General features: G+C 35.5%; 1 protein-coding gene and 1 non-coding gene across 2 annotated transcripts in view; one reads left to right on the top strand and one right to left on the bottom strand.

Annotated features, from left to right (window-relative positions):
• The window catches only part of ANKRD31 (ankyrin repeat domain 31), a 127,594-nt gene that overhangs the window by 83,415 nt on the left and 17,953 nt on the right, over nucleotides 1–26,226 (bottom strand). Inside the window, exons 5-10 of the mRNA XM_081825593.1 lie at nucleotides 24,610–24,650; nucleotides 20,592–20,668; nucleotides 17,745–17,788; nucleotides 6,160–6,717; nucleotides 3,531–3,802; nucleotides 1,069–1,178 (exon numbers count right to left, since the gene is read on the bottom strand). Of these exons, the coding sequence (XP_081681719.1) occupies nucleotides 1,069–1,178; nucleotides 3,531–3,802; nucleotides 6,160–6,717; nucleotides 17,745–17,788; nucleotides 20,592–20,668; nucleotides 24,610–24,650 (1,102 nt within the window). The remainder of the gene's footprint in view (nucleotides 1–1,068; nucleotides 1,179–3,530; nucleotides 3,803–6,159; nucleotides 6,718–17,744; nucleotides 17,789–20,591; nucleotides 20,669–24,609; nucleotides 24,651–26,226) is intronic.
• Nucleotides 21,447–21,553, top strand: LOC115941537 (U6 spliceosomal RNA). Its single transcript, XR_004076271.1, has one exon. It is a non-coding gene; the product is annotated as a U6 spliceosomal RNA (small nuclear RNA).

The raw sequence follows: 26,226 nt of genomic DNA, 5'->3' as shown, positions 1-26,226 counted from the left end.
TTCTCCCTCTGATCCTCCCCCCTCTCATGCTCTCTCTATCTCATTCTCTCTCTCAAATAAATAAATAAAACCTTTAAAAAAAAAAAAGAAGACTGAACACTTATGGTCAAGAGTAAAGTTCTTTTTATTCAAGTCTCTTTTTTTGTTAAGTCCCTCAGCAGAATTTTCAACCGTCTTCTTACAGGTAAGGCACATTTCTTATTAGGTATACAAGCAGGTATTTTCTTTTTTATAGTTATTATAAATGGGACTTTCTCCTATATTTTTCTAACTGGGTAATACTTATACATATGAAAGGTATTTATTTTTGTCTTGTTTCAGTTCACTGAATTTTTTAAATGTCTTACCTGGAAAAAAACCTCAGACTTAAAAAAAGTTATAAAGACAGAACAAAAGATTCACCCATTGTTAGTATTTTGCCACCTGTTTACATCATTCTATCTCCCTTTTTATATAAACACATGCATGCACACATATATATAAATAACTTACATACACCATGTCCCATTACTCACTAATGCTTATGTGTGTATTTTCTAAAAACAAGGACATTCTCTTAAATAACTAAATTATTATTAAGTTCAGGAAATTTAACAATGATGTATTATTACTTAACCTACAATCCATATTTTAATTTTGCCAGTTGTACCCCTATTATATTTTAACCAGTCTTTCTAGATTCTTACGGTTTCTCATAGTTTCTTAGGTTATTCTTTGGGGTTTTATAGGAACAAAGAAATAACATCCAACACCTAGCCTTATGCTAGATTTGCCACACCACAAATAGATCACATATCTAAATTTGAAAAGGGTTCTGTAACTATTCTCTCCAAATAGAAGTATAGAAAAAATACCAGCCTATAAGCCAGAAGTTCATGATCAAGTCCTAGTTATGCTACTAATAAGCTGTGCAATGCTGGGAAAAAACCTTAACCTTTATGAACGAGGTTCCTCATCAGTAAAATGAGAAAGTTGAGATAGATAATCTCTAAATCCTTTTCAGTACCAGTATTCTATGTTTCTATAAGTTACTTGGTTAAAAAAATAAATAAATCAAATATGTCTCACCATTTTTTCCAGCAAATTTTTTGTTTCTCTGCATCTGTTCTCCACTTTTGAGTCTGGCTGAATGCATATTCTTCCCTTTACCTTTAATCATTAAAGCAGGATCCTGCATTCTTGAAACATAAATGTGTTCTTAAAATTACTATCATGTTCTCTACAACAATTCATAGAGAATCATACTAAATTTTTACTCAATTTTTAAAACTGAAAGGTATTTTACTGAGCTGCTATCAAAGAGCATGGCAGTTTATTTTTTTTTTTAAGATTTTATTTATTTATTTGAGAGTACTGAGTACTGAGGAAGAGGAAGAGGGAGAAGCACACTCCCCACTGGGCAGAGAGCCAGATGTGGGACTCAATCCCAGGAACTTGGGGATCATGACCTGAGCCAAAGACAGACGCTTAACCAACTGAGCCACCCAGGGACCCAAAGAGCATGGCAGTTTAAAATATGGAGATGGCTCCTGAGTAAACTGCAGATAATTCTGTGACAGGCATGCCAGTTTTTGTGGCTTCTAGCCTTTTCTTTGTGCCACCTGTGGGTTTCTCTCCTTTAGAAGCAGTCATCTACAAGTATTCTGAGTCTCTTGCCCCTCACTCCCTAAGCTGGCATGCCATTATCTAATCACCTTCTAGGGAAAAAGATAGGCTCTTTGCAAGAAAACAGGACTTGCCATGTGGGATTACACTGATCAAAAACTGCAAAATAGTGGAATAAAGAATAAAAACAGACACATAGCTGAATGGAATACTGTAGAGCTAGGAAATAAACCAATGTATATATGGTCAATTAACTTACAATAAAGGAACCAAAAATATACAATGGGGAAAGGACAATCTTTTCAATAAATGATGTTTGGGAAACTGGATAGCCACATGTAAAACAATTAGACTGAGCATCGATCTTACATCATACACAAAAAATCAATTCAAAATGGATTAAAGACTTCATTGTAAGACCTGAAACCATAAAACTCATAGGAAAAAACACAGGGGGTAAGCACCTTGACACTGGTCTGGGCAATGATTTTTTGGATTTGGCACCAGAAGCAAAGGCAACAAAAGCAAAAATGAACAACTAGAGCTATATCAAACTAAAAAGTTTCTGCACAGAAAAGGACACCATCAACAAAATAAAAAGGCAACCTACTGAATGGGAGAAAATATTTGCAAATCATATATCTAATAAGGGGTTAATATTCAAAATATATAAGGAACCCATACAACTCAATAACAAATGAGCAAACAATCCAATTAAAAAATGGAAGAGGAACTGAAAAGATATTTTTCCAAAGAAGACATCCAAATGGCCAATAGGTACAGGAAAAGGTGCTGAACATCACTAACCAGCAGGAAAATGCAAATAAAAACCACAGTAAGATATCACCTCATACATGTTATAATGGGTATCATTAAAAAGACAAGAAATAACAAGTGTTGCTGAGGATGTGAAGAAAAAGGAACCCCTGTGCATTGCTGGTGAGAATGTAAACTGGTGAGGGCACTATGGAAAACAGTATAAAGAAAGGGTTCTCACAAAATCAAAAATAGAACTACCATATGATACAGCATTTCCACTTCTGGATATTTATCCAAAGGAAATAAAATTACTATCTTGAAAAAAATCTGCACCCGTGTCCACTGCAGCTTTATTTACAATAGCCAAGACATGGAAACAACTTAAGTATCCATTGATGGATAAATGGATAAGGAAAATTGGTGTATATATATACACACACACACATACACACACACACACATATACATACATACACACACAATGGAGTATTATTCAGAATAGCCATAGAAAAGGAAATCCTGCTATCTGTGACAATGTGAAAGGACCTAAAGGGCATTATGCTAAGTGAAATAAGTCAGACAGAGAAAGACAAATACTGTATGATCTCACTTATATGTGGAATCAAAAAAACAAACAAACAAAAAACCCAAACATGGATACAGAGAACAGACTTGTGGTTTCCAGAAGCAGGGGGGTGGGAAGTGGGTGAAATGGGTAAAAGTGATCAAAAAGTACAGACTTCCATTTATAAGATAAATAAGTCCGGGGATGGAATATACAGCACGGTAACTGTAGTTAACAATACCATATTGCACAGTTGAAAATTGTTGAGAGAGTAAATCTTAGAAATTCTCATGACAAGAAAAGAAAATTCTGTAACTGTGTGATGATGGATGCTAACTAACTTAATTTAAAAAAGAAAGAATGGAAATTAGCATTAGGCTGAAATCCAACAAATCTCCCTTTACTCTGTCTTTTTTTAAAAAAAAGTAGAAGAATTTTCTGGGTTAAAAAAAAATAACTGTACAGTAAATAAGGCAACAACACTAAAAAATAAAGTTCTTCACTTAGGGGTAACTGTATATTGACTCTGGTGTCCCAAGCATAGAATTATCTATAAAGTCTGTAGCATATCTAGAGAGAGAGATATAATTTGGGAGTATACCTGAAATTCTTAGTTGAAGAGTTATTATTTGTTTGATTCTCACTGACAAGTATCTTTGGTAAAATCTTTTTTGGCATCTTATACTTGTCATCTGTGTGCTTTTCATTTCTGCCTGCTCTCAGTCTGGACGATCTCCTTAACACACATGGAGGGTCCTCGTCAGACTTATTTTCCACCGAATTTGAATTACCCTTATTATTTAGTGGATCACAAGAGGTGACACTTTGATGAACCAAAGTTTGCAGCCCAGATAGATTTGGATCTTCTAGAGTCTGTAATAAGATGTAAATACACAAATAATTATAACAATGCAAAAGATTTAAAATGAGAAGAAATTAAGTTTTATCTTGTCCTTTGATTATACAAAAATGCCTCTTATAAGATGAAAGTACAAAAACCCACAGGCCACATAATAAAAATTTAATAATATAATAATAATATAATAAAATAAAATATAATAATATAATTAAAAGCCTCAGACGAGAAGAGCGTAAGTAAAAATTATTCTTATCAATATTCATCCTTAAAATTCAAGGGCAAAACTAAGGTTACTCTGGATGCTTTAACTTCACAGGAAATAGGCAGCAAAAAATGACATACAAAAACAGTAGAAACGTCATACTAGACCAGATCAATGCTCTGTTCAGCCCAGTGTTTGTTGTTTGACAGCAGGGAGTAATATTTTGTGAGACAAGGTTGTACATAACTTCTATTACACTGATTTTAAAAGGTTACCAGTATATCATGAATGGCTCTAACTTCCCCTTAATAATCCATTATAGATTTAACTTTCATGAAGATATATGTTTTTACACATATCATGTAAACCTTTCTTGAGCTTATTTATATATCCAGCTTGCAAAGCTTTTTAGCATAACAAGTTCCATATTTTTATTATGGCTGAGTAAAAGGGTATTTAATTTGTTCTAAATCCATCTCTTTTTTACTTTTTACCTTACCTCTCTTTTTTTTGAACACTTGCTAAATTCATGCTCACTCTATTAATACCAACCAATTATAATCTCCTACATTTTACTTATATTACCTCTTTTCAGATTAGAATACTGGAATGTTTAATTTAATCTTCATACCCTATCCCCATGATTAGTTTTTCTTTTTCTGGATTTTTTAAATTTTATTATGTCTGTTTTGAGATGTTTTCTATGAGAATTGCATGCAGTATTATGCCAGGTATGTATTTTGCAACATGTGCTTAGTAATGTGTTATTCAAATTGTCCCAGGGATGTTCATAAAAGTTGCCTGGTAATAGCCAAAAGAAAGAAAATAATTGAAATGACCATCATTAGTGAATTAGTTAAGTAAATTATATTTATATAATATATGTACACACACACACGCACACACACACAAAATACCCATATAGTCGAATAGTATTTAGCAAGTAAAAAGATTTTAGTATGCTACATTCACTGACAAAGATAACCAAGATGTATTATTAAATTTAAAAAACAAGTTGCAAAATGTCAACTATACTTTCATAAAAAATATTTTAAAAAGTTGCAAAGCATTATGTATAATATAGTCTCATTTATATAAAATAAACTTACATAGAATATGCATAGAAAAAACTGGAGACAGATACACCAAATTGTTAATGGTGATTATCTCTGAAATGTGGAATTGTGAGGGACTTTTTTTATTATATTATTATGTGTATTGCTGTAATGTTTGATTTTTTTTTATAATGAGGGTGTATTACTATTGTAATCAGGAAAAAAAATAAGATTCCTTTAAAAAGGAAAAAAAACCTGTTAACGTAAAAAAGAGACTTGGCTAGTGGTAGCCCACTGCACGGTCTCCAGGCATAATACTGCAGGAATTCCAAACCCCAGGAACTGTGCTACTTGATAGTAGCCTCAGACATTGATTGCAAAGTTCTGCTGAAGCCAGGCATAACTTTTTCCCTCTCCTGGCAGCCCAACCGCATATATTCTATCCTCAACTAGAAATTAATGTGGGATATCTACCTCTCTACTCTGCACCCAGGTAGGCATAGTGATTTTCTGAGCTAACAGGAAAAAATCTGGTAGATAATTATTTCCTTCCTATATACAAGCAATCTAATAATAAGTCTCAGGTCTTTGATTAGAAACTTACCTACTTCAACACTTAAATCCCTTGAAAACTCTACCCCTGGAATCTCTAGAAAGATCAGTTTATGCTTCAAATTCAAAAAGCATCTTCTGAGTGTTGATATTTGGGAAGAGGATTTGAATTTTTTTTTTTAATTTAAAGATTTTATTTATTTATTTGACACAGAGAGAGAGACAGTGGGAGAGGGAACACAAGCAGGGGGAAGGGGAGAGGGAGAAGCAGGCCTCCCATGGAGCAGGGAGCCCAATGTGGGGCTCTATCCCAGGACCCTGGGATCATGACCTGAGTCGAAGGCAGACGCTTAACAACTGAGCCACCCAGGTGCCCCAAGAGGATCTGAATTTAAAATAAAGTATATGGGCAATGAAGACTTGGTAAAGGTCACTATAAAAGGCAAAATCATAGGCTCACACTTGCACTTACACGCTGCAGTGAAAGATGCTTGTCCTGCAGCTCCCCTAACTTGGAATCTTGTTCAAAGAGTGGAGCAGAACAAAGAGACTCAAAATTCACCTCTGCTATTTGTGTACAATCTTCAGTGGTCTGAGACTTCTTGGGCTCCACTCCAGAATATTCATTTCCAGCCCTGAGACTGCTGCCTCCCTCCTCTCCATGACAAACGGGTCCCACGTTGCCCTCTGATAATGTGTTTAGGACTGCTAACAACTCAGTTGGCAATGCATCATCCTTTGTGTTTTCTAGTAAATCTTTGTGACATGTCAAAGATACTGATATGGAACTTGGAGAATTGCTCAATGGGTTGGCCAACTCTTTAGGTTCAAAATCACTCATTATTTCCAACAGTCTTTCCTCCTGAGTGATTTCTGGTGATGTGAGTAACCTTTCTAAGGCAGACACAAAAGTTTTAAGAGAACTTTCTTCATCCTTGGTTTCTTCAGAATTCATGGTCAATGTGGCTTCCTTTCCAGACTCAGAAAAGTTGTTTGGTACTGCTAAGATCTTCTCTGGCTCTAGTAATGGTTTCTCCTTTACAACCACCACATCAGATACTTTAGTAGTAGTACCTGAGAGAAAGCTAATTTCAGGAGAGTCTCTGTCTGTGCTTAGTTCCTGTGTAGAAACAGAAATTCCGTCTTTACAGCATATGCCAAAATTAAAATTAAAACTTCATAGTTTTCTAGTTTATCATCTAGGTAAATTACCACTAACAAGTTTTATCAATTTTCTTCCCCTTCCATAAATAAAAATACTCTACTAATCTCCTACACCAAATTACTAATGACTCTGAATACATGGCTAAACATTCACAGAGGACCAAGAGTAAAATTGGCTGCGTCATAATTATAGATGCCAATTATCTATTCAGCTAAGTTTAAATTATTTGTGCAAAGAGAAGAGATAGAGTGGCATGAATAGTTAAATTAGTAGCTCATCTCAAAACTCCACTGCAGTTAATGACTGTAAAATTATCCCTTGCCTAAAATCACTACTAGGGTGCCTGGGTGGCTCAGTCGGTTAAGCATCCAACTCTTGATCTCAGTTCATGTCTTCATCTCAGGGTCATGAGTTCAAGCCCTGCATTGTGCTGGGTGCACAGCCTACTTAAAACTAACTAAATAAATTAATTATATTTAAAAATCACTATTGAACTTTATAAAAATCATTAATCAAGAATAAAATTGGTGTAGTTTCACCTTCTTTTTATTCCCCACCTCTGTATCACGATGTAACTATGAAGTGAAAAGGCTAAAGGAAAGAAGATCAGAGGGGAAAAAGAAGAAAAATAAAGACACAGCTCTATGTAAATATTATGGGCCTTAGCTATAAATCAATGGTTCTGCATTATGGTTAATTTAAACACATAACACAAAACTTGTACTTCTAAATGATTATTACTTTTCAAAGACATCATCTTAACAGGTTATATATACCTGTTCTTATAATTTTCCAATGCTCAAGATATTATTAGACTTCCTCTTTTGAAATTGCTTTCAAAAACCATTTATAAGCCATTCAAAAAAGTCTCAATACTTTGAAGACACTGAATATTTTTTTTTTTTACCATTAAAAACTGTTAATGTGCCAGGCACCTGGGTGGCTCAGGTGGTTATGTGTCCAACTCTTGGTTTTGGCTCAGGTTCTGATCTCACGGGTCGTGAGATCAAGCCCTGAATTGGGCTCTGTGTTCAGTGGAGTCTGCTTGGATATTCTCTCCCTCTGCCCTTTCCCCTACTTGTGCACATGCGTGCGTGTGCTCTCTCTCAAATAAATAAATAAAATCTTTAAAAAAAAAAACCCTGTTAATTTGCTTGACCTTAAATAATAGAATGGGTTTCAATGACTTTTGGCTATTTCTAAAAATCAAATCCATCTTCCATTGACACACCATTCTGACACAATGCACTGTAATCTGTAAGCTCTCTGGTATTCTGATTTGATTTGAATAAGAGAAATGAAAACCATTTTATTCTCCCCTTCCTTTCCACCTGCCACCATTTATCTTCTCTATATGTAGCATACAAAGCTTAAGAAGATATATTTATTAGTAATGTAAAATATAATTTGCTCAGAAAGATAAAAGGAATTTAGAAAAAATTAGATAACCAGAATCTATCCATTCTTTAAGTCACAGTCCTCCTATTTGAAGAACTTATATCTACTAAATTCAAGGCCATAGATGTAATAAGGTATATACACTGGACTCTGCCCTAAAGGAACTTAATTTCTAAATGAAGACTGAAGGTATAAATACATAAAACATTAAATAAATATAAATAATGTCAAAAACACTGTATGAACTCAAATGAATGGCATAAACAAAAGAGCCCAGTGTGTTACAAGAAGTTTTCTGGGGAGGGGGAAACAGGAGGCAGTGGAGGGTTTTCACGATTGCTAAAAAAAATGTTTGGTTAAACAAAGTTAACCAGGTTTCTTTACCACAAGACTTCTCAGAACATGTGCATTAAAATCTCTGAGAAGACTTTAAAATATAGTAATCTCCAAACTTCTTTGTTCACAAAGATCCTTTTTCTCAGAAGATCTATTAATGTCATAGGATGCAAATGATTGAGAAATACTAATATAGTCAGTGAATAATGATTGTTTAAGAGGGAACAATTACTTTGGTCAAGATCACCAGTCATCTGAGATAGATCTGCACAGGAAGAAGGACTTGAACCAGAAATTAAAGATCTGTGAAGGAGTTGAAGAAGGGAAAAATACATATTAAGCACCAAGGAGGTGCCAGACACCATGACCTATCATTGCTCTCAGTTCTCACAATAATCATGTGAAATGGGTATTGCAATTGGTATTTTACACATGAAAATGGACATATTTGCCCTTGAAACACACACTTTCTGGTTCCATATTTTATGTTCTTTCCCTTGCTTTTTGGCTCCTGACTTGAACAAAGGCATGGAGGTAGTAATGTATAAGCTATAGTTGAGATAAAATAAGGTACAGGTATAGGTATGGTAGGGTTGACCTGGAGAGATCCTGGACTCCTTGAGTCTGTTGTGGGCAGAGTCCATCTCACAGTCTTCTAATTTCCCATAGCACCAAGCAGAAAGGAAAGCCAAAAGAAGCACTCAATATGTGGTTACTGAACAATATCTGGAAGATGGGAAAGCAGTATCTAGCAGGAAATATTAAAAGAACTGTGGTAACAGACAAACCAACAGAAGGCATTTTTGCTACATCATCTCAACAGTTTGATAATAAGTTATACACTTCTCTTCTAGATACACAATAAAAGACTAATGATACTAGATATGAAACACAGATCAAGGTACATTCTAAGGAAGATGGTGGAGCAGAAGGACCCTAAACTCACCTCATCCCACAGATACAACTAGATAACACTCACATTTGTGTAAATAATTCAGAAAATGACCCAAAGACTGGCAGAACAAACTCATAGCTAAATAAAGAGAAGAGGCCACAATGAAGAGGGTAGGAAGGGCAGAGATGCAGTGGGGAGCTAAACAGACCTGCAGGACCCTCCCTGGGAGGGAGGAACTCCACGTGGATAGAGAGAGGAGAGAAACATACCATCACCCTGAGGGGAAGCCTGCTGGAGAAGACAAATCCCTATAACATTTGGCTTTGAAAACCAAAGGGGTTAAATTTCGTAAGTTGTTACAACCAGTGGAACTTAAAACCTAGAACTTTAAAAATCAGTGGGCTCGGCCAGGAGGATGAGAGGAAACAGTCCTCACTTAAAGAGACGGCACAAAAAAACAGCCTGCAGAGATACACCATAGAAGCAGCAGTTGGAAAAACACCTGGAGAATAGGGGAGGAAGATTTGTTTATTCATCTCAGAGCATGTGCTAGAGGTGCAGGGATCCTTGGGAGACTTCTCTAGAAACAAAGGAGCTGGCTGGCAGGTGCCATTTCACACCCTATCCACGCCCCAGTCTAAACACATGGCCATGTGGAGGAACCAGTGGGATGCAGACACTTGCTACCTAACTTGCTAACAACACACCTCCTGCTCCCGCAGATTTTGTGGGTCCACCCCCTCCAATAAGCTCTCTGTCAGAGCCCATCCAAAAAGGTACAATAAGACTCCCAGTGTGTAAGCAGCCCCAACAGGGGCCAGCACCACTCCAAAGTGACTCTTGCCTCAGGGAGAAGGAAAGACAAACCACATAAACCAGTCCAAATGCAGCCCCAGCAGTGGGCTAGGGGCAGACTGCTGATCTAACTGCAGGCACTGCCCACCAACAAAAGCTTCTAAGGAGACAACACAGGGAAAGTGCCCCGCAGTTTGGTGATTCTGCCTCTCTGGCAAATGCCTGTCTGACTCCACTCAACCCCAAGATGGCTCCAAACTGGCCCACTAACAACACAGGGACCAAATACTACCCACAAGAGATAAAGAGAGCCATTGCAGACAACTGGACTAAAGGAAAAGGTGGCTCTGCCACAATAGCAAGGTGAACACAACACACACAGAAGACGCCCCCGACGCACCAGGTTCTGGAGAACGCTGCACTGCAGGACACTAAAGGAACTCTTCTTCGTAAAGCCACCGCTTTCAAGAGCAGGAGATGTAGCTGACTTTCCTAACACATAGAAACAGATGCAGAGTTCGGACAAAATGAGGAGACAGAAGAATATGTCCCAAATGAAAGAACAAGACAAAATCAGAGAAAGAGAGCCAAATGAAACAGAGGTAAGTAATGTACCTGAGAGAGAATTTAAATAACGGTCACAAAGATATTTGCTGGACCAGAGAAATGAGTGGAGGACCTCAGTAAGACCCTTAACAAAGAGACAGAAAACAGAAAGAAGAATCAGAGATTAAGAATTTCACTGAAATTAAAAATACACTTGATGGAATAAGTAGTAGACTACAAGAAGAAGAATGGATTTGTGACCTGGAGGAAAGAGTAATGGAAAGAATCAAGCCACACAGGTGAGAGAAAAAAAAATACAAAATGAAAATAGATTCAGGGAACTCTGCAACACTCTCAAGCAGAATAACATTCATATTATAGGAATCCCAGAAGGAGAAGAGAGAGATATGGGAGCAGAAAATTTACTTGAACAAATAATAGCTGAAAGCTTCCTGAATCTAGGAAAGGAAACAGAAATCCAGATCCAGGAGGCATAGAGATCTGCCAACAAAATCAACCCAAGGAGGTACACACCAAAACATATAGTAATTAAAATGGCAAAAGTAGTGATAGAGAATTTTAAATGCAGCAAGAGAAAAGAAAATAGTTACAAACAAGGCTCGAGAAACAAGTTTCTATCATTCAGAAAAGGAGAAGAGAGAAAGAGTTTCCCAGACAAACAAAAGTTAAAGGAATTTATCACCATTAAACCAGTCCTACAAGAAATGTTAAAGGGAACTCTGAGTGGAAACAAGAGACCATAAGGAAGAGTATCTGTAAAAATCAGTCAATGGTCTCACAAAATAAAAAGATGTAAAGTATGACCCCCTATACCTAAAACACAGGGGGAGAGGAATAAAGAATGGGTTCAAACTTAAGCAACCATCAACTTATATAAAGAAGATATTATATACAAACATAATGGTAACCACAAATCAGAAACCAGTAATAGATATATAAAAATAAAGAGAAAGGAATCCAAGTATATCACTAAAGAAAGCCAATCAATTGTGAGAGAAGAGAGCAAGAGAAGGAACAAAGAACTACAAAAACAACCATAAAACAATAACAAAATGGAAATAAATACATATCTATTAATAATTACTTTGAATGTAAATGGACTAAAACATTTATCAAAAAACAGAGGGTGTCAGAATGGATAAAAAAAACCAAACTAGACCCATCTATATGCTGCCTATAAGAGACTTGTTTCAGACCTAAAGACACATGCAGATTGAAAGTGAAGGGATGGAGAAGCATTTATCACACAAATGGATATGAACAAAAATCCAGGGTAATGATACAATGGACAAAATAGACTTTATTTTTTTTTTTACAAGTGGAGTTTCATTGTCCTTTTATTTGAATAGCTCATAAAAAAACACTTTTTTAATTTAAAATCAGTTAATTAACATATAGTGTATTATTAGTTTCAGAGGCAGAGTTGAGTGATTCATCAGTTCCATGTAACACCCAGTGCTCATTACATCATGTGCCCTCCTTAATGCCCATCACTCAGTTACCCCATTCCCCCACCCACCTCCCCTCCAGCAACCTTCAGTTTGTTTCCTATGATTAAGAGTCTTCTATGGTTTGTCTCCCTCTCTGGTTTCATCTTGTTTTATTTTTCCCTCCTTTCCTCTATGCTCCTCTGTTTTGTTTCTTAAATTCCACATATGAGTGAAATCATATGATAACTGTCTTTCTCTTGACTTATTTCACTTAGCATAATAACCTCTAGTTCCAACCACATCATTGCAAATATACAATGGAATATTACTCAGCCATCACATTTAGGTTCTTAATTTTTAGTTTATTTTTGTGTGTGGTTTAAGAAAGTGGTCCAGTTTCATTCTTTTGCAGGTAGCTGTTCAGTTTCCCAACACCACTTGTTGAAATGACTTTTTCCCTTCCATATTCTTGCCTTCTTTATGAAAGATTAACTGACCACATAAACGAGGATTTATTTCTGGGCTCTCTGTTCTGTTCCATTGATCTAGGTTTCTGTTTTTGTGCCAGTACCATACTGTTCTGATTATGACAGATTTATAGTATAACTTGAAATCTGGGATTGTGATACTTCCAGCTTTGTTTTTCTTTTTCAAGATTGCTTTTGGCTATTTGGGATCTTTTGTGGTTCCATACAAATTTTAGGATCGTTTTTTTCTAGTTCTGTGGAAAATGTTGTCGGTATTTTGATACGGATTGCATTAAATATGTAGGTTGCTTTCGGGTAGTATGGACATTTTAACAATATTCTTCTTATCCATCAGTGTTGAATATCTTTCCATTTGTTTGTCTTCAATTTATCATTGTTTTATAGTTTTCAGAGTATAAGTCTTTCACCTCCTTGGTTAGGCTTATTCCTAGGTATTTTATTGTTTTGGGTGCAGTTGTAAATGGGAATTTTTTTTAAATTTCTCTTTCTGCTGCTTCATTATTAGTGTATGGAACGCAACAGATTTCTGTATGTTGATATTGTATCCTACCACCTTACTGAATTTATTTATCAGTTCTAGTAGTTTTTGGGTAAAGTCTTTAGGATTTTCTAAATATAGTATCATGCCATCTGAAAATAGTGAAAGTTCTACTTCTTCCTCACAATTTAGATGCCTTTTACTCCTTTTTGTTGTCTGATTGCTGAGGCTAGGACTTCCACTACTATGTTGAATAAATGTGGTGAGAGTGGACATCCTTGCCCTGTTCCTAACCCTAGGGAAAAAGCTCTCAGTTTTTCCTCATTGAGTATGATGTCAGCTATGGGTCTTCATATAAAGGTTTTATTATTGAGGTATGTTCCCTCCAAACCTACTTTGTTGAGGGTTTTTATCATGAACGGATGTTTGTCGGGTTTGGCCAGCAAACCCTGAGACGGCAAATGAAAAGATTACTCCAGACACCAAAGTAGGAGAAAGGAGAGGGTGAGGGGACAGACACTCTAATGGTGAAAGGTCTCGAGCCAAGCTCTGTCTCCACTTTTATTGTGAATTTTATCAATACACCACATGCAAGAGAAAAACAAGAAGGAAAGTGTAGCCTTAATGATCAGGACAATAATATATGGGGCAGCATGTGGTAGGAGCAGTGCTCGTGACATACGTGCAAGGCAAGGAGTTCATGAAGTACGTGACCACTACAGGTACCTGTATTTCTTCAAAATTTAAACATTTTCTCCCTAGATGAGAACCTTGAGCCACAGTAGAATCTGGCCGCTTTCAGCCAAGAAACTCCAAAGGACGCCCAGCATTCTGGGCACTCCTTCCTTGCTTTTCAATTAGTCTCATCCAGGGAGGTATATACAAGTCAGATTTTATTTATCCAGGCACTGTGAATCCCCACAGTACTCTGTCAAATGCTTTTTCTGCATCTACTGAAATGTTCATATGGTTTTTACCCTTTTTCTTGTTGATGTAATGTATCATGTTGATTGTTTTGTGAATATTGAACCACCCTTGCATCCTGGGAATAAAGCCCACTTGATTGTGGTGAATGATTTTTTAATGTATTGTTAGGTTCTGTTTGCTAATATTTTGTTGAGGACTTTTGCATCTATGTTCATCAAAGATACTGGCCTGTCGTTCTCTTTTATTGTGGTGTCTTTTTCTAGTTTTGGTAACAGGGTAACAGTGGCCTCATAGGATGAATTTGGAAGCTTTCCCTCCTCTTCAATTTTTTAGAACAGTTTGAGAAGAATAAATATCAACTCTTTAAATTTGGTAAAATTCACTTGTGAAGCCATCTGGTTCTGGACATTCTGTTGTTGGGAATTTTTCATTACTGATTCAATTTCATTGCTGGTAATCAGTCTGTTCAAATTTTCTATTTCTTTCTGATTCAGTTTTAGGAGATTATATGCTCCTAGGAATTTATCTATTTCTTGTAGGTTGTCCAACTTGTTGGCATATAATTTTTCATAGTATTCTCTTACAATCCTTTGTATTTCTGTGGTGTTGGTTATTTCTCCTCTTCCATTTTTGATTTTCTTTATATGAATTCTCTCTCTCTCTCTCTGATGAGTTTGACTAAAGGTTTATCAATTTTGTTGATCTTTTCAAAGAACCAGCTCCTGGTTTTATTGATCTGCTCTATTATTTTTCTAGTTTCTATTTTGCCTATTTCTGCTCTAATCTTTATTATTTCTTTTCTTCTCCTGGTTTTGGGTTTTGTTTGTTCTTCTTTTTCTTGCTCCTTTAGGGGTAAGTTTAGGTTGTTTGAGATTTTTCTTCTTGAGTTACACCTGTATTGCTATAAACTTCCCTCTTAGACTGCTTTTGCTGCATCCCAAATTTTTGAACTGTTGTGCTTTCATTTGTTTCCATGTATTTTTCTTAAAGATTTATTTATTTATTTTAGGTGGGAGGAGAGGAACAGAGGGAGAAGGAAAGAAAAACTCTAAGCAGACTCGAAGCTCAGCATGGTGCCCAACATGGGGCTTGATCTCATGATCCGGAGATCATGACCTGAGCTGAAACGAAGAGTGGGATGACTAACCAACTGCGCCACTCAGGCGCCCCTCTCCCCATGTATCTTTTGATTTTCTCTTTGATTTTTTTGGTTGTTCCATTAATTGTTTGGTAGCATGTTTTTTAACTTCCATATTTCTGTGGTCTTACCATATTTTTTCTTGTGGTTGATGTTTAGTTTCATAGCATCGTGGTCAGAAAAGATGCATGGTATGACTTTGACATTTTTTAATTTGTTGAGACTTGTTTTGTGGCCTAATATGTGAACTGTTCTAGAAAATGTTCCATGTACACTTGAAAACGATGTGTATCCTGCTGTTTTAGGATGGAATGTTCTGAATATTTCTGTTAGATCCACCTGGTTCAATGTTCATTCTCAGCTACTGTTTGCTTGCTGATTTTTTGTTTGGACGATCTGTCCATCGATGTAAGTGGAGTGTTGAAGTTCCCTACTATTATTGTATTACTCTTGATTACTTCCTTTATGTTTGTTATTAACTGCTTTATGTATCTGGGTGCTCCCTTGTTGGGTGTGTAAATATTTACAATTTGTTATATCTTCTTGTTGAATTGTTCCATTTATGATTATGTACTGTCTTTCTTAGTCTCTTGTTTTAATTTTTGTTTTAAAGTCTATTTTGTCCAATGTGTTCAAGCTGTATTACAAAGCTGTAAGCATCAAGACAGTATGGTACTGGCACAAAAACAGACACACAGATCAATGGAACAGAATAGAGAACCCAGAAATGGACCCTCAACTCCATGGTCAACTAATCTTCGACAAAACAGGAAAGAATATCCAATGGAAAAAAGACAGTCCCTTCAACAAATGGTGTTGGGAAAATTGGACAGCCACATGCAGAAGAATGAAATTAACCCATTTTCTTACACCATATGTAAAAATAAATTCAAAATGCATGAAAGACTTAAATGTGAGATAGGAATCCATCAAAATCCTAGAGGAGAACACAGGCAGCAACCTCTTTGACCCCAGCCAGAGCAACTTCTCGCTAGACACATCTCCAAAGGCAAGGGAAACAGAGGCAAAAATGAACTATTGGGACTTCATCAAGATAAAAAAGCTTTTTCACAGCAAAGGAAACAGTCGACAAAACCAGAAGACAACCTACAGAATGGGAGAAGATATTTGCAAATGTCTTATCAGATAAAGGGTTAGTACCCAAAATCTATAAAGAACTTATCAAACTCAACACCCAAAGAATAAATAATCCAATGAAGCAATGGGCAGAAGACATGAACAGACATTTCTCCAAAGAAGACCTACAAATGGCCAACAGATATATGAAAAAGTGCTCAACATCACTCAGCATCAGGGAAATACAAATCAAAACCACAATGAGATACCACCTCACACCAGTCAGAAGAGATAAAATCAAAACAGAAGAAACAAGTGTTGGCGAGGATGTAGGAAGAAAGGAACCCTCCTGCACTATTGGTGGGAATGCAAACTGGGGCAGCCACTCTGGAAAACAGGATGAAGGTTCCTCAAAAAATTAAAAACAGAACTACCATATGATCCACTAATCGCACTATTGGGCATTTACCCAAAGAATATGAAAACACTAATTTGAAAGGATATATGCATCCCTATGTTTATTGCAGCATTATTTACAATAGCCAAATTATGGAAGGAGCCCAAGTGTCCACTGAAAGATGGATAAAGAAGAATAACAAGAATAACAAGAATACACAAGAATATTATTTAGCCATAAAAAAGAATGAAATCTTGTTATTTCCAATAACATGCCTGGATCTAGAGAGAGTAATGCTAAGTGATATAAATTAGTCAGAGAAAAACAAATACCATTGATTTTACTCCTCTGTGGAATTTAAGAAACAAATAAAGAAAAAACAGACAAACCAAGAAAAAAAAAAAAGACTCTTAAATGGAGCATAAATGGAGTACTCTTAAATGGAGTACATGGTTATCAGAGAGGAGGTGGATGGGGGGGTGTACGTGAAATAGATGAAGAGAATTAAGAGTACACTTATCTTGATTAGCACTGAGTAATTTATAGAATTGTTGAATCACTATTTTGTATACCTGAAAGTAATAAAACACTGTATGTTAACTATACTGGAATTAAAATACAAAAAAGAAACACAGATCAAGAAAATACTATTTCATTAGAGATAGGGAAGAACAAATATTGGAAGGGGTTTTTAGACAAGAATACATTTCTATCTACTGAAATGGTTTAGTCATATTCTCACCCAGGGAGAGAACCTAATGGGCTTGATACTTTAATCAATATAATTTTTATTTATTTATTTATTAAAGATTTTATTTATTTGACAGAGAGAGACACAGCAAGAGAGGGAACACAAGCAGGGGGAGTGGGAGAGGGAGAAGCAGGCTTCCAGCCGAGCAGGGAGCCTGACACGGGGCTCGATCCCAGGACCCCAGGATCATGACCTGAGCCGAAGGCAGATGCTTAATGACTGAGCCACCCAGGCGCCCCTCAATATAATTTTTAAATAAAATCTAAACACATGATCTGCAAAAGTAATGTGTTATATAGACCAACCTTATCTGGGTTTGGCAAAATTTCAGGATTTTCAGCCTCAGGCCCTAGAAGACAACAATATGTTTTACTCCAGTTTTATTAAAGCACTAAAAACATACCTTCTCATTTAGCATTTCTTAATCAAAATAACTTGAAATGGTTCTCTCAGGCATTCATGTGATATATAAAATATTTTATAAATATTATACCTATTTATTGATATAAAAGTATCATTACAGTGGCAATAAATTTACAAAAAAAATCTTCCACTTCTTAAAAAAATACTTTACATGAAGGTCGGTAAAATTATAATTATTTAGAATTAGTTTAGCTAAAAGCCTTTCACTATTTTGGCTGGGTTATTCTAAGTATGGGTTAATTACAGGAGGAAAAATCATACCTACTTTTTCAGGGTCATTATCTCCTCCATTATAGGTAATAGAATATAAATTAAAATCATGCTGTCAAGTTAGGCATGAAAAGGAACAACCCATGTAGGGGCCAAAAGGAATCAGGAGGTTGTCCTAAGTGACTGCCACTTTATCATCCCCTCCTCATCCTGCTCCCTCTGCAATTCATACCAAGAGAAGTTGAAGGATGATCAGGAAAAAAGACAGTTCTCCTATACCACTCCTCTTGCCTCCTACCTTCACCATTAAGGCCCAGGCACTCTGACGTATTTAGGTAGGAATTTAGGGCTCACTGCTGTTTCAAGCATATGTTTGAGTCATTCTTTTGGTTTCCTTTGATTAGGCCATATCTAGAGCTACAGCATAAGTAATTATTTGCTGAACCTTGGCATGCATCCTCACAAGCAAGACAGGTTTTTCAGGGGAAAAAAATAAGCATAAATATGCTTACTGAGCTTTATATCGTACAAAAATCTGCTTTTTATTGTTTTTGTTTTTATTTTGTTTTGCTTCACCTTTGCCATTTGATGATGATAAGCTATGAAAATCACCTAGGAGGGCTAACATCATGGTATTGCACACCCTCACAGGATGATGAGAAAAACATTAAGAATAAATAACTTAAAAAAAATTTTTTTTTAAGATTTTATTTATTTATTTGACAGAGAGAAATACAGCAAGAAAGGGAAAACAAGCAGGGGGAGTGGGAGAGGGAGAAGCAGGCCTCCTGCAGAGCAGGGAGCCCAATGTGGGGCTCGATCCCAGGACCCTGGATCATGACCTGAGCCGAAGGCAGACGCTTAACAACTGAGCCACCCAGGCGCCCCTGGAATAAATAACTTCTTATCCTTGCATTAGAATCCTTTGTGCCAAGCAATGATGATAATATGTTCTACTACGTATATCTTGTTATTTAAAGTTTTATCTCTGATTGCCTAAAATTTAGTACAGATGAAAGAAACATTGTAATAGATACATCTTCAATATTCTTTTTTTTTTTTAACTGTCAGATCCTTGGTGGGTTAGTTTAAAAAAAGAGAAGACGACTTCATCCTCCTTTCTCCTCTCAATTGCAAAGAAAATCCTCAAAGCCATCTCTTTCTATATTTTTAATCACCTCATAATCAAAATGATCATTCTTTTATGCCAATAGTTGGTATTTTTAAAATTTGGTAAGTTGGTATTTATTATGCTAATTTGACTACTATATAAAAATAAACATATTTAAGGAATTCTCATTTTCTAACTACAAAATTTACTTAAAATAGTTTTTACAAATTAAAAAAAATTGGGCGGGGGGCGCCTGAGTGGCTCAGTTGGTTAAGCATCTGCCTTTGGCCCAGGTCATGATCCCAGAGTCCTGGGATTGAGGCCTGCGTGGGCTTCCTGCTCAGTGGGGAGCCGGCTTCTCCTTCTGCCCGCTGCTCTCCCTGCTTGTGCGCACTCTCTCTCTCTCTCTCTCACTCCTGCTCTATCTCAAATAAATTAAAAAAAAACTTAAAAAATTTTTTTTTGAGTTTTTGTCTCTCCTTTAATAAATTATTAAAAGATTTTGTACATTTTCTACTTAACACCTGAAAGAGACAACATGCAGTAATAGTAGTATGTATGTATAAAAAATAATTCTAAGGGCGCCTGGGTGGCTCAGTCAGTTAAGCGTCTGTTTTCTGCTCAGGTCATGATCAAAGGGTCCTGGGATCGAACCCCACCGTCAGTCTCCCTGCTCAGTGGGGAGTCTGCTCCTGACCTCTCTCTCTGCCCCTCCCCCACTGCTTGTGCTCTTTCTCTCTCTCAAAATACATACATACATACATAAAATTCTAAAGTACCAAATGAGAAGAAAATGCTCAGGAGAGCGGAATTTTAACTTATATACAATATACAACAATTACTAAAGATAATTTGTTTATTTTGACCATTCTACAATTTGGTTAGAATTACTCTTTGAATTGGGAGGAAGAAGATAGGATTGTATTAAAACAGAGTTAGCTAAACTAGTGAACAATTTAACAGTTTCCTTATATGTGATTTAACCTAAAATCTGGATGAAAATAAAACGAACTTTTGTTCCGAACACTCTGAAAGGAATGAAGGGAAGAGGGAGTTGCAATGAAGTATCAGAAGGAAAGGGGACTACCAATTCTATGGTGTAGTAACATCAGCTTTATGGCAGCAAGAAACACCACAAAGTTATAAAGGAACAGCCAGTTAAAGCATAAATAGGACTTAGGACTTAGAAGTTCAATAGGGTGGTGGTAAAAGTACAGAGATGCCAAAAGCATCATATGGCATTAATGGCTCCCAAAATGCCAAATGTCCTGCATTTCCCACACTTCTAACCTCCTACCCATTTGGCCTTTTGAGAGCCATTAATGCAAATAAATCCATATCTAACTAAGCTTTCTATTTTTAGGCAAAGACAAATTTACTTTATATGACTCTACCCATAAAAACATACCTTGAATGCTTTGGTGGTTCACTGAAAGTTCAGCCTGGGAAAATGACCTAGTGATCATTGGAAAACTTTTTTTATTCCTAAAAAATAAATCAATTATTTAATAAATAAATATAAATTTTGAAATGAAAACAAAAAACACTATTTCTCATTCAAATATAATTTAAGGGTTTTTTTCATTTAAAGGAATTTCGAAGTTGCATAATTTTTTTTTGCTCCATCCTTCCAATTACTTTTACAATTACTACAAATTTGTTAACATTTACATTTCAAGTGATTGCAAAAATGAAGGAACAAGCTGAAAAATTATTGGATGAAATTCAGGAGTGCATACAAGATAACCTTAAGTTTAGGTGTGAAAGTCACTTTGGGATGACTGTGTATCAAATAAGGGTAGTGGGGGAGAAAAAACTGGTTCTGAATTATGTATCTTGGTCATCTAAATCCTTAAATACATTGAAAGTTTGTCATTATAGTTTTAGATGTAAGTGCAAGTCACTAATGAGAAAATTCTCAGGTATTATTTATCATTCTTGTAATTCACAGTAGCCAAAGAACATATATGAAATATTGATGGAAAGAGGTTGAAAGCAAAATAAGGGTCATGCCTAATCTGCAATTTTTATCATCTGCCTTGGGATAATTAAAAGTTGATTGAAGGAAAGCAGTCAGTTAACTACTTTTTTCCTCAATCCAATTTACTATATGCAAACGCAATCAAGATATCGCCCTTAAAAAAAAAAAGCCTCTTGTTTCAGCTGTTTTAAGAGCAGTTTTTATATACCAGGCATAGCTACTTGAAGCCTAAGCAAGAATAATAAATTGAACACTCTCTCCTGTCTAAAAACAGAAGTGACCGTGCTCGCTCCGGCAGCACATATACTAAAACTGGAATGATACAGAGAAGATTAGCATGGCCCCTGTGCAAGGATGACACGCAAATTCATGAAGCGTTCCATATTTTTCTGATACGAGAAATTTGAGAAACAAGACAGAGGATCATAGGGGAAGGGAGGGAAAAATGAAGCAAGACGAAACCAGAGAGGGAGACAAACCATAAGAGACTCTTAATCTCAGGAAACAAAAAGGGTTGCTGGAGTGGAGGGGGGTGGAAGGGGAAGGGATAGGGTGGCTGGGTGATGAACATTGGGGAGGGTATGTTGTGGTGAGTGCTGTGAATTGTGTAAGACTGATGAATCACAGACCTGTACCCCTGAAACAAATAATATGTTAATAAAAAAAAAAGCCCAGAAGTGATCAATATAAGCTACCTTGAAAATGGAAATGAATCTGCTCATATATATATATATATATATATATAATAATTTCTATGAGGCAAATAGAAAAGAATGCTGATTTTTTCCCTAAAATGCAATTCTTTGAGAAGAACGAGCTGATTTAAAACAAAACTGAATCATACTTTGAGTCAACAACAGAATTTTCCCCCTTAATTACAAGAGAATTTAAGACATAAGTCTGAAAATAGAGCAAACTCTTAACAAAATTGTTAAAAAATAGTTATTTATATTAGGCAAGACAGCAAACAATGTACACATCTAACAGTAGAGGAATAATTAAATGCATTATAGTACAGTCAAGTTATACAGTAAAATAGTGAGGCCATTAAAATTCATGTTTTTAAAAATATGACATGAGAAAATAATTATGATAAATTATTACTTAAGATTTTAAAATAGGATACAAAAAACTATCTGCAGAATGATTTAATTTCATAGAAAACATAAATAAAGCTATATATAAAGCCTAAAATAAAATGTACGAAAATGCTAACAATGGTTCTCTCTGGGCACTGAGATTATGTATACTGTGTTTGTCTTCCCTAGTTCTCTTGTTTCCCCCATTTCTGTAGATGAACTTATAGTGCTGATCTATTCAGTAATAGGGTTATTTAAACACAGTGGTTCTCAAACTTTTTGATCTTTGGTCTCCTTTACACTCTTAAAAATTATTGAGGAACCCAAAGTTTTTATTTATGTGACATATACTTAATTACACTTACATACTAGAAGTTAAAATAGGAAAAATTTTAAATAATCATTAATTTAAAAAGAACAGTAAAAGAACACTTATCATGATGAGCACTGAATAATATACAGAATTACTGAATCACTACATTATATATCTGAAACTAATATAACTGTATATTAACTATACCGGAATTAACATAAAAAACTTAAAGTTAAATAAAAATAACAGTAATAATCCATTAACATGTGAATATATTTTTATGAAAATTTATTATATTTTACAAAATGAAAAAAAATCAGTGAAAAGAATGGCACTATTTCACATTTTTAAAAAATATATGGCTTCATAGAAGACAGCTGTCATCTCATATCTGCTACTGCATTCAATCTTTTGCCATACTTTGTTTTATTTATAACAAAAATCTGGCCTCTCACAGATATACAGTTGGAAAAGGAAGGAGTATTTTAGTAGCCTTTTTGGATAACTATAGTATCACACCAAAGCAAATATCACACCAAAACTCTAAAAGGAATAACTTCTTTAAAGGTTACTGGAAATGTAAAAATTGAAACAACACCAATGAACTTTTTGTATTCTGTCACACTATGACCCACTGGTCTACCTTGTACTTTGAATGAATCTTTCACCTGCGTGTGATTGTGACATTGTGCATTTGTCTTTTAGAAAATACTGATTCACCGAATTATGCAAATCTTCCTTATACTGATAACACTGTTAAACATCAAAAAGATCACCTTTGTAAATATTACCACTGATCTCACTGGAAAATTTTAAGTACTGGGAAGCCATCAAAGTCAAGGTGGTAAAAACAAGTTTTCCTACACTGATTTTCACATGAAAGCTTGAATTTTTTCATTGGCAACAAATACCATCAGCTGTTTTCCTTGAAGTGACTGGCTTATTACTTCACTGATTTTCAAGAAAATGTCTGCCATATACCCAAGTGTGAATGTTATTTTGTCTGTCAATTATTCTTTCAAGTTAAAAGAAAAAGTGAGCTAATTTTCTTAAAATGTTTACAACTCAAGTCACACAAGTGCTCTCAAGACAACGACCACACTTCAGTATGCACAGAAGTACTTAGGCATACTTCCTCCATCATCACACAGCATATCAAAAAGATATATATTCAAGAGTAGAAATTTAATAAAACAAGAAGTTTTCTGCTTCATCACATGCATTAAGTAAAGCTAGCTTTTTTTCCTTCCTTTTCTTTTTTAACTGCCAGTTCATGGCATTGAAAAATACAGCAACGGGACGCCTGGGTGGCTCAGTCGGTTAAGTGTCTGCCTTCGGCTCAGGTCATGATCCCAGGGTCCTGGGATCGAGTCCCGCATCGGGCTCCCTGCTCCGCGGGGAGCCTGCTTCTCCCTCTGCTTCTGTCCTCTCTCTCTGTCTCTCATGAATAAATAAATAAAATCTTAAAAAAAAAAAAAAAAAGAAAAGAAAAATACAGCAACTACTAGTACTATCTGGTGCCACTCCCCTGATTCCTACTAAGGCTTCAGCATTTTACTTACCATTTTCTTTAGCACTCTATGTGCAAATGTCAGTACTAAGAAATAGGCAAATAATGTATTAGTATTATTATGAAAATAGTTTTGACCTCAAAGACTGTCTGGAAAGTCTCAAGGACTCCCAAGGGGTCCACAGACCATACTTTGAGAACCACGGTTTCAAAAGAACTGAAAGGATAAAGTTTTTTAAAGTATAATAGTCCTATAAAGTCTAATTTCAATAGTCTCCAAATCCTTCCTTCATGCTTTGCTATAAATTTTCTTTTTAAATAATATTAATAGAGAATCAACTCAATCTGAACCAATCTTTCTCATGAAATGAAGCTTATCTAGAATGTTTAAAAATAACATATTTATGCTGCTAAAGGGGCAATTATTAAAAAATACACAATAATTCTAAAACTCTTAAGACAATGAAGACTCACTTTAGAGTGCAAAATTACAAAACAAAAAAAATACTACAATTTAATAGAGCCAAAAATTAGTATACTTACTGGAACAGAGCTTCATTTTGTTCCATTTCATCTTGAGGTTGCTAGGGGGAAAAAAGGTAGTTTTCTTTTAACTGATAAATGCTAATACAATGCAACAATTAAAAATTTAACAATTAAAATAATTCTTGTGTTATTCTTTCTTAGCATCTTCTCTGCTGTGGTAAAATATATATAACATAAAATTCACCATTTTAACCATTTTTACACTTACAGTGCTGTGGCATTTTGTGCACACTGTTGTACAACCATCACCAGCATCCATCTAGAGTACTTTTTCATCTTTTCCAACTGTAACTCCACACCTACTAAGCACTAACTCCCCATTCACCCCTCTCCTAATCCCTGGTACCTACCCTGCTCCTTTCTTTCTACTACTCAGTCTCTACTGTGACTACTCTAAGTACCTAATATAAAAGGAACCATACAACATTTGTCCTTTTGTGTCTGAACTTATTTCACTTAGCATGAGGTCTTTAAGGTTCACCCCCATGTTGTACCATATTTCACTATTTCCTCCCTTTCTAATTACATTGTATGTAACACATTTTGTTTATCCACTCATCTGTTGGTAGATGCTTGGGTTCCTATCACCTTTTGGCTACTGTGAATAATGGTTCAATGAACATGAATGTACAAATATATTTTTGAGTCCCTGCTTTCACTTATTTTGGGTATAAACCCAGAAGTGGAGTTTCTGGATCATATGATAAAATGTTTAATTTTGGAGGAATCACCATACCATTTTCCACAGCAGTGGCACCATTCTACATTTCCTACCAGCAATGAGAAAGAATTCCAATTTTCCTACATCCTCACTAACACTGGTTATTTTGGGGTTTTTTGATAACAGCTATCATAATGAGTGTAAGGTGGGATCTCAGGGTGGTTTTGATGTGCATTTCCCTATTGAATAATGATGGTGAACACATTTTCATGTGCTTATTGGCCACTAGTCTATCTTCTTTGGTGAAATGTCTGTTCATGCCCTTTGTCCATTTTTAAATCAGTTTGTTTGGTTTTTTTGTTGCTGAGTTGTAACAGTCTTTATATATTCTGGGTAGCAATCCCTTATGAGATACATGACTTACTCCCATTCCTTGGGTTGCCTTTTCATCTGTTGATAGTGTCCTTTAATGCACAAAGGTTTTTAATTTTCATGAGTCTAGCTTTATTTATTTTTCTTTTGTTGACGGGCTTTCATGTCCAAGAAATCATTGCCAAATCCAATGTTGCAATACTTTTTCCCAATGTTTTCTTCAAGGAGTTTTAGCTCTTGGTTTAGTTTTTTCCTTAATTTCTTTCCATAAAAGAATTTATGGAAATTAAATAAAGAGAAAGGATATGTGTCCTGTTTTTATTCCTAGTTCATTAGTCCATAATGGTTCTGATAAGCCATTCTTGTCAGGTTCTCAGTTCTAATATTTCTCTTGAGGGCCAAAAATCATACAACCTCTGCAATACAATGTTAAGTGCTAAATGACTTTTGCCTAATTCTCAAGTCACGCCAGAAAATCTGAAGTTGTTTCCCTCTCAAAAAAAAGATAAAATGCACTGATAAAATGACTTCATTTTAAGTTTTACAGCATACTGGCTTTCATCACTTTAAAAGGAATCCTT

Source organism: Leptonychotes weddellii, chromosome 7 (assembly GCF_054177405.1).
Source record: "Leptonychotes weddellii isolate Sample4059 chromosome 7, ASM5417740v2, whole genome shotgun sequence".
NCBI lineage: Eukaryota > Metazoa > Chordata > Mammalia > Carnivora > Phocidae > Leptonychotes > Leptonychotes weddellii.
Note: the sequence above shows the minus strand (reverse complement) of the source record. Positions and strands in the feature narration are given on the sequence as shown.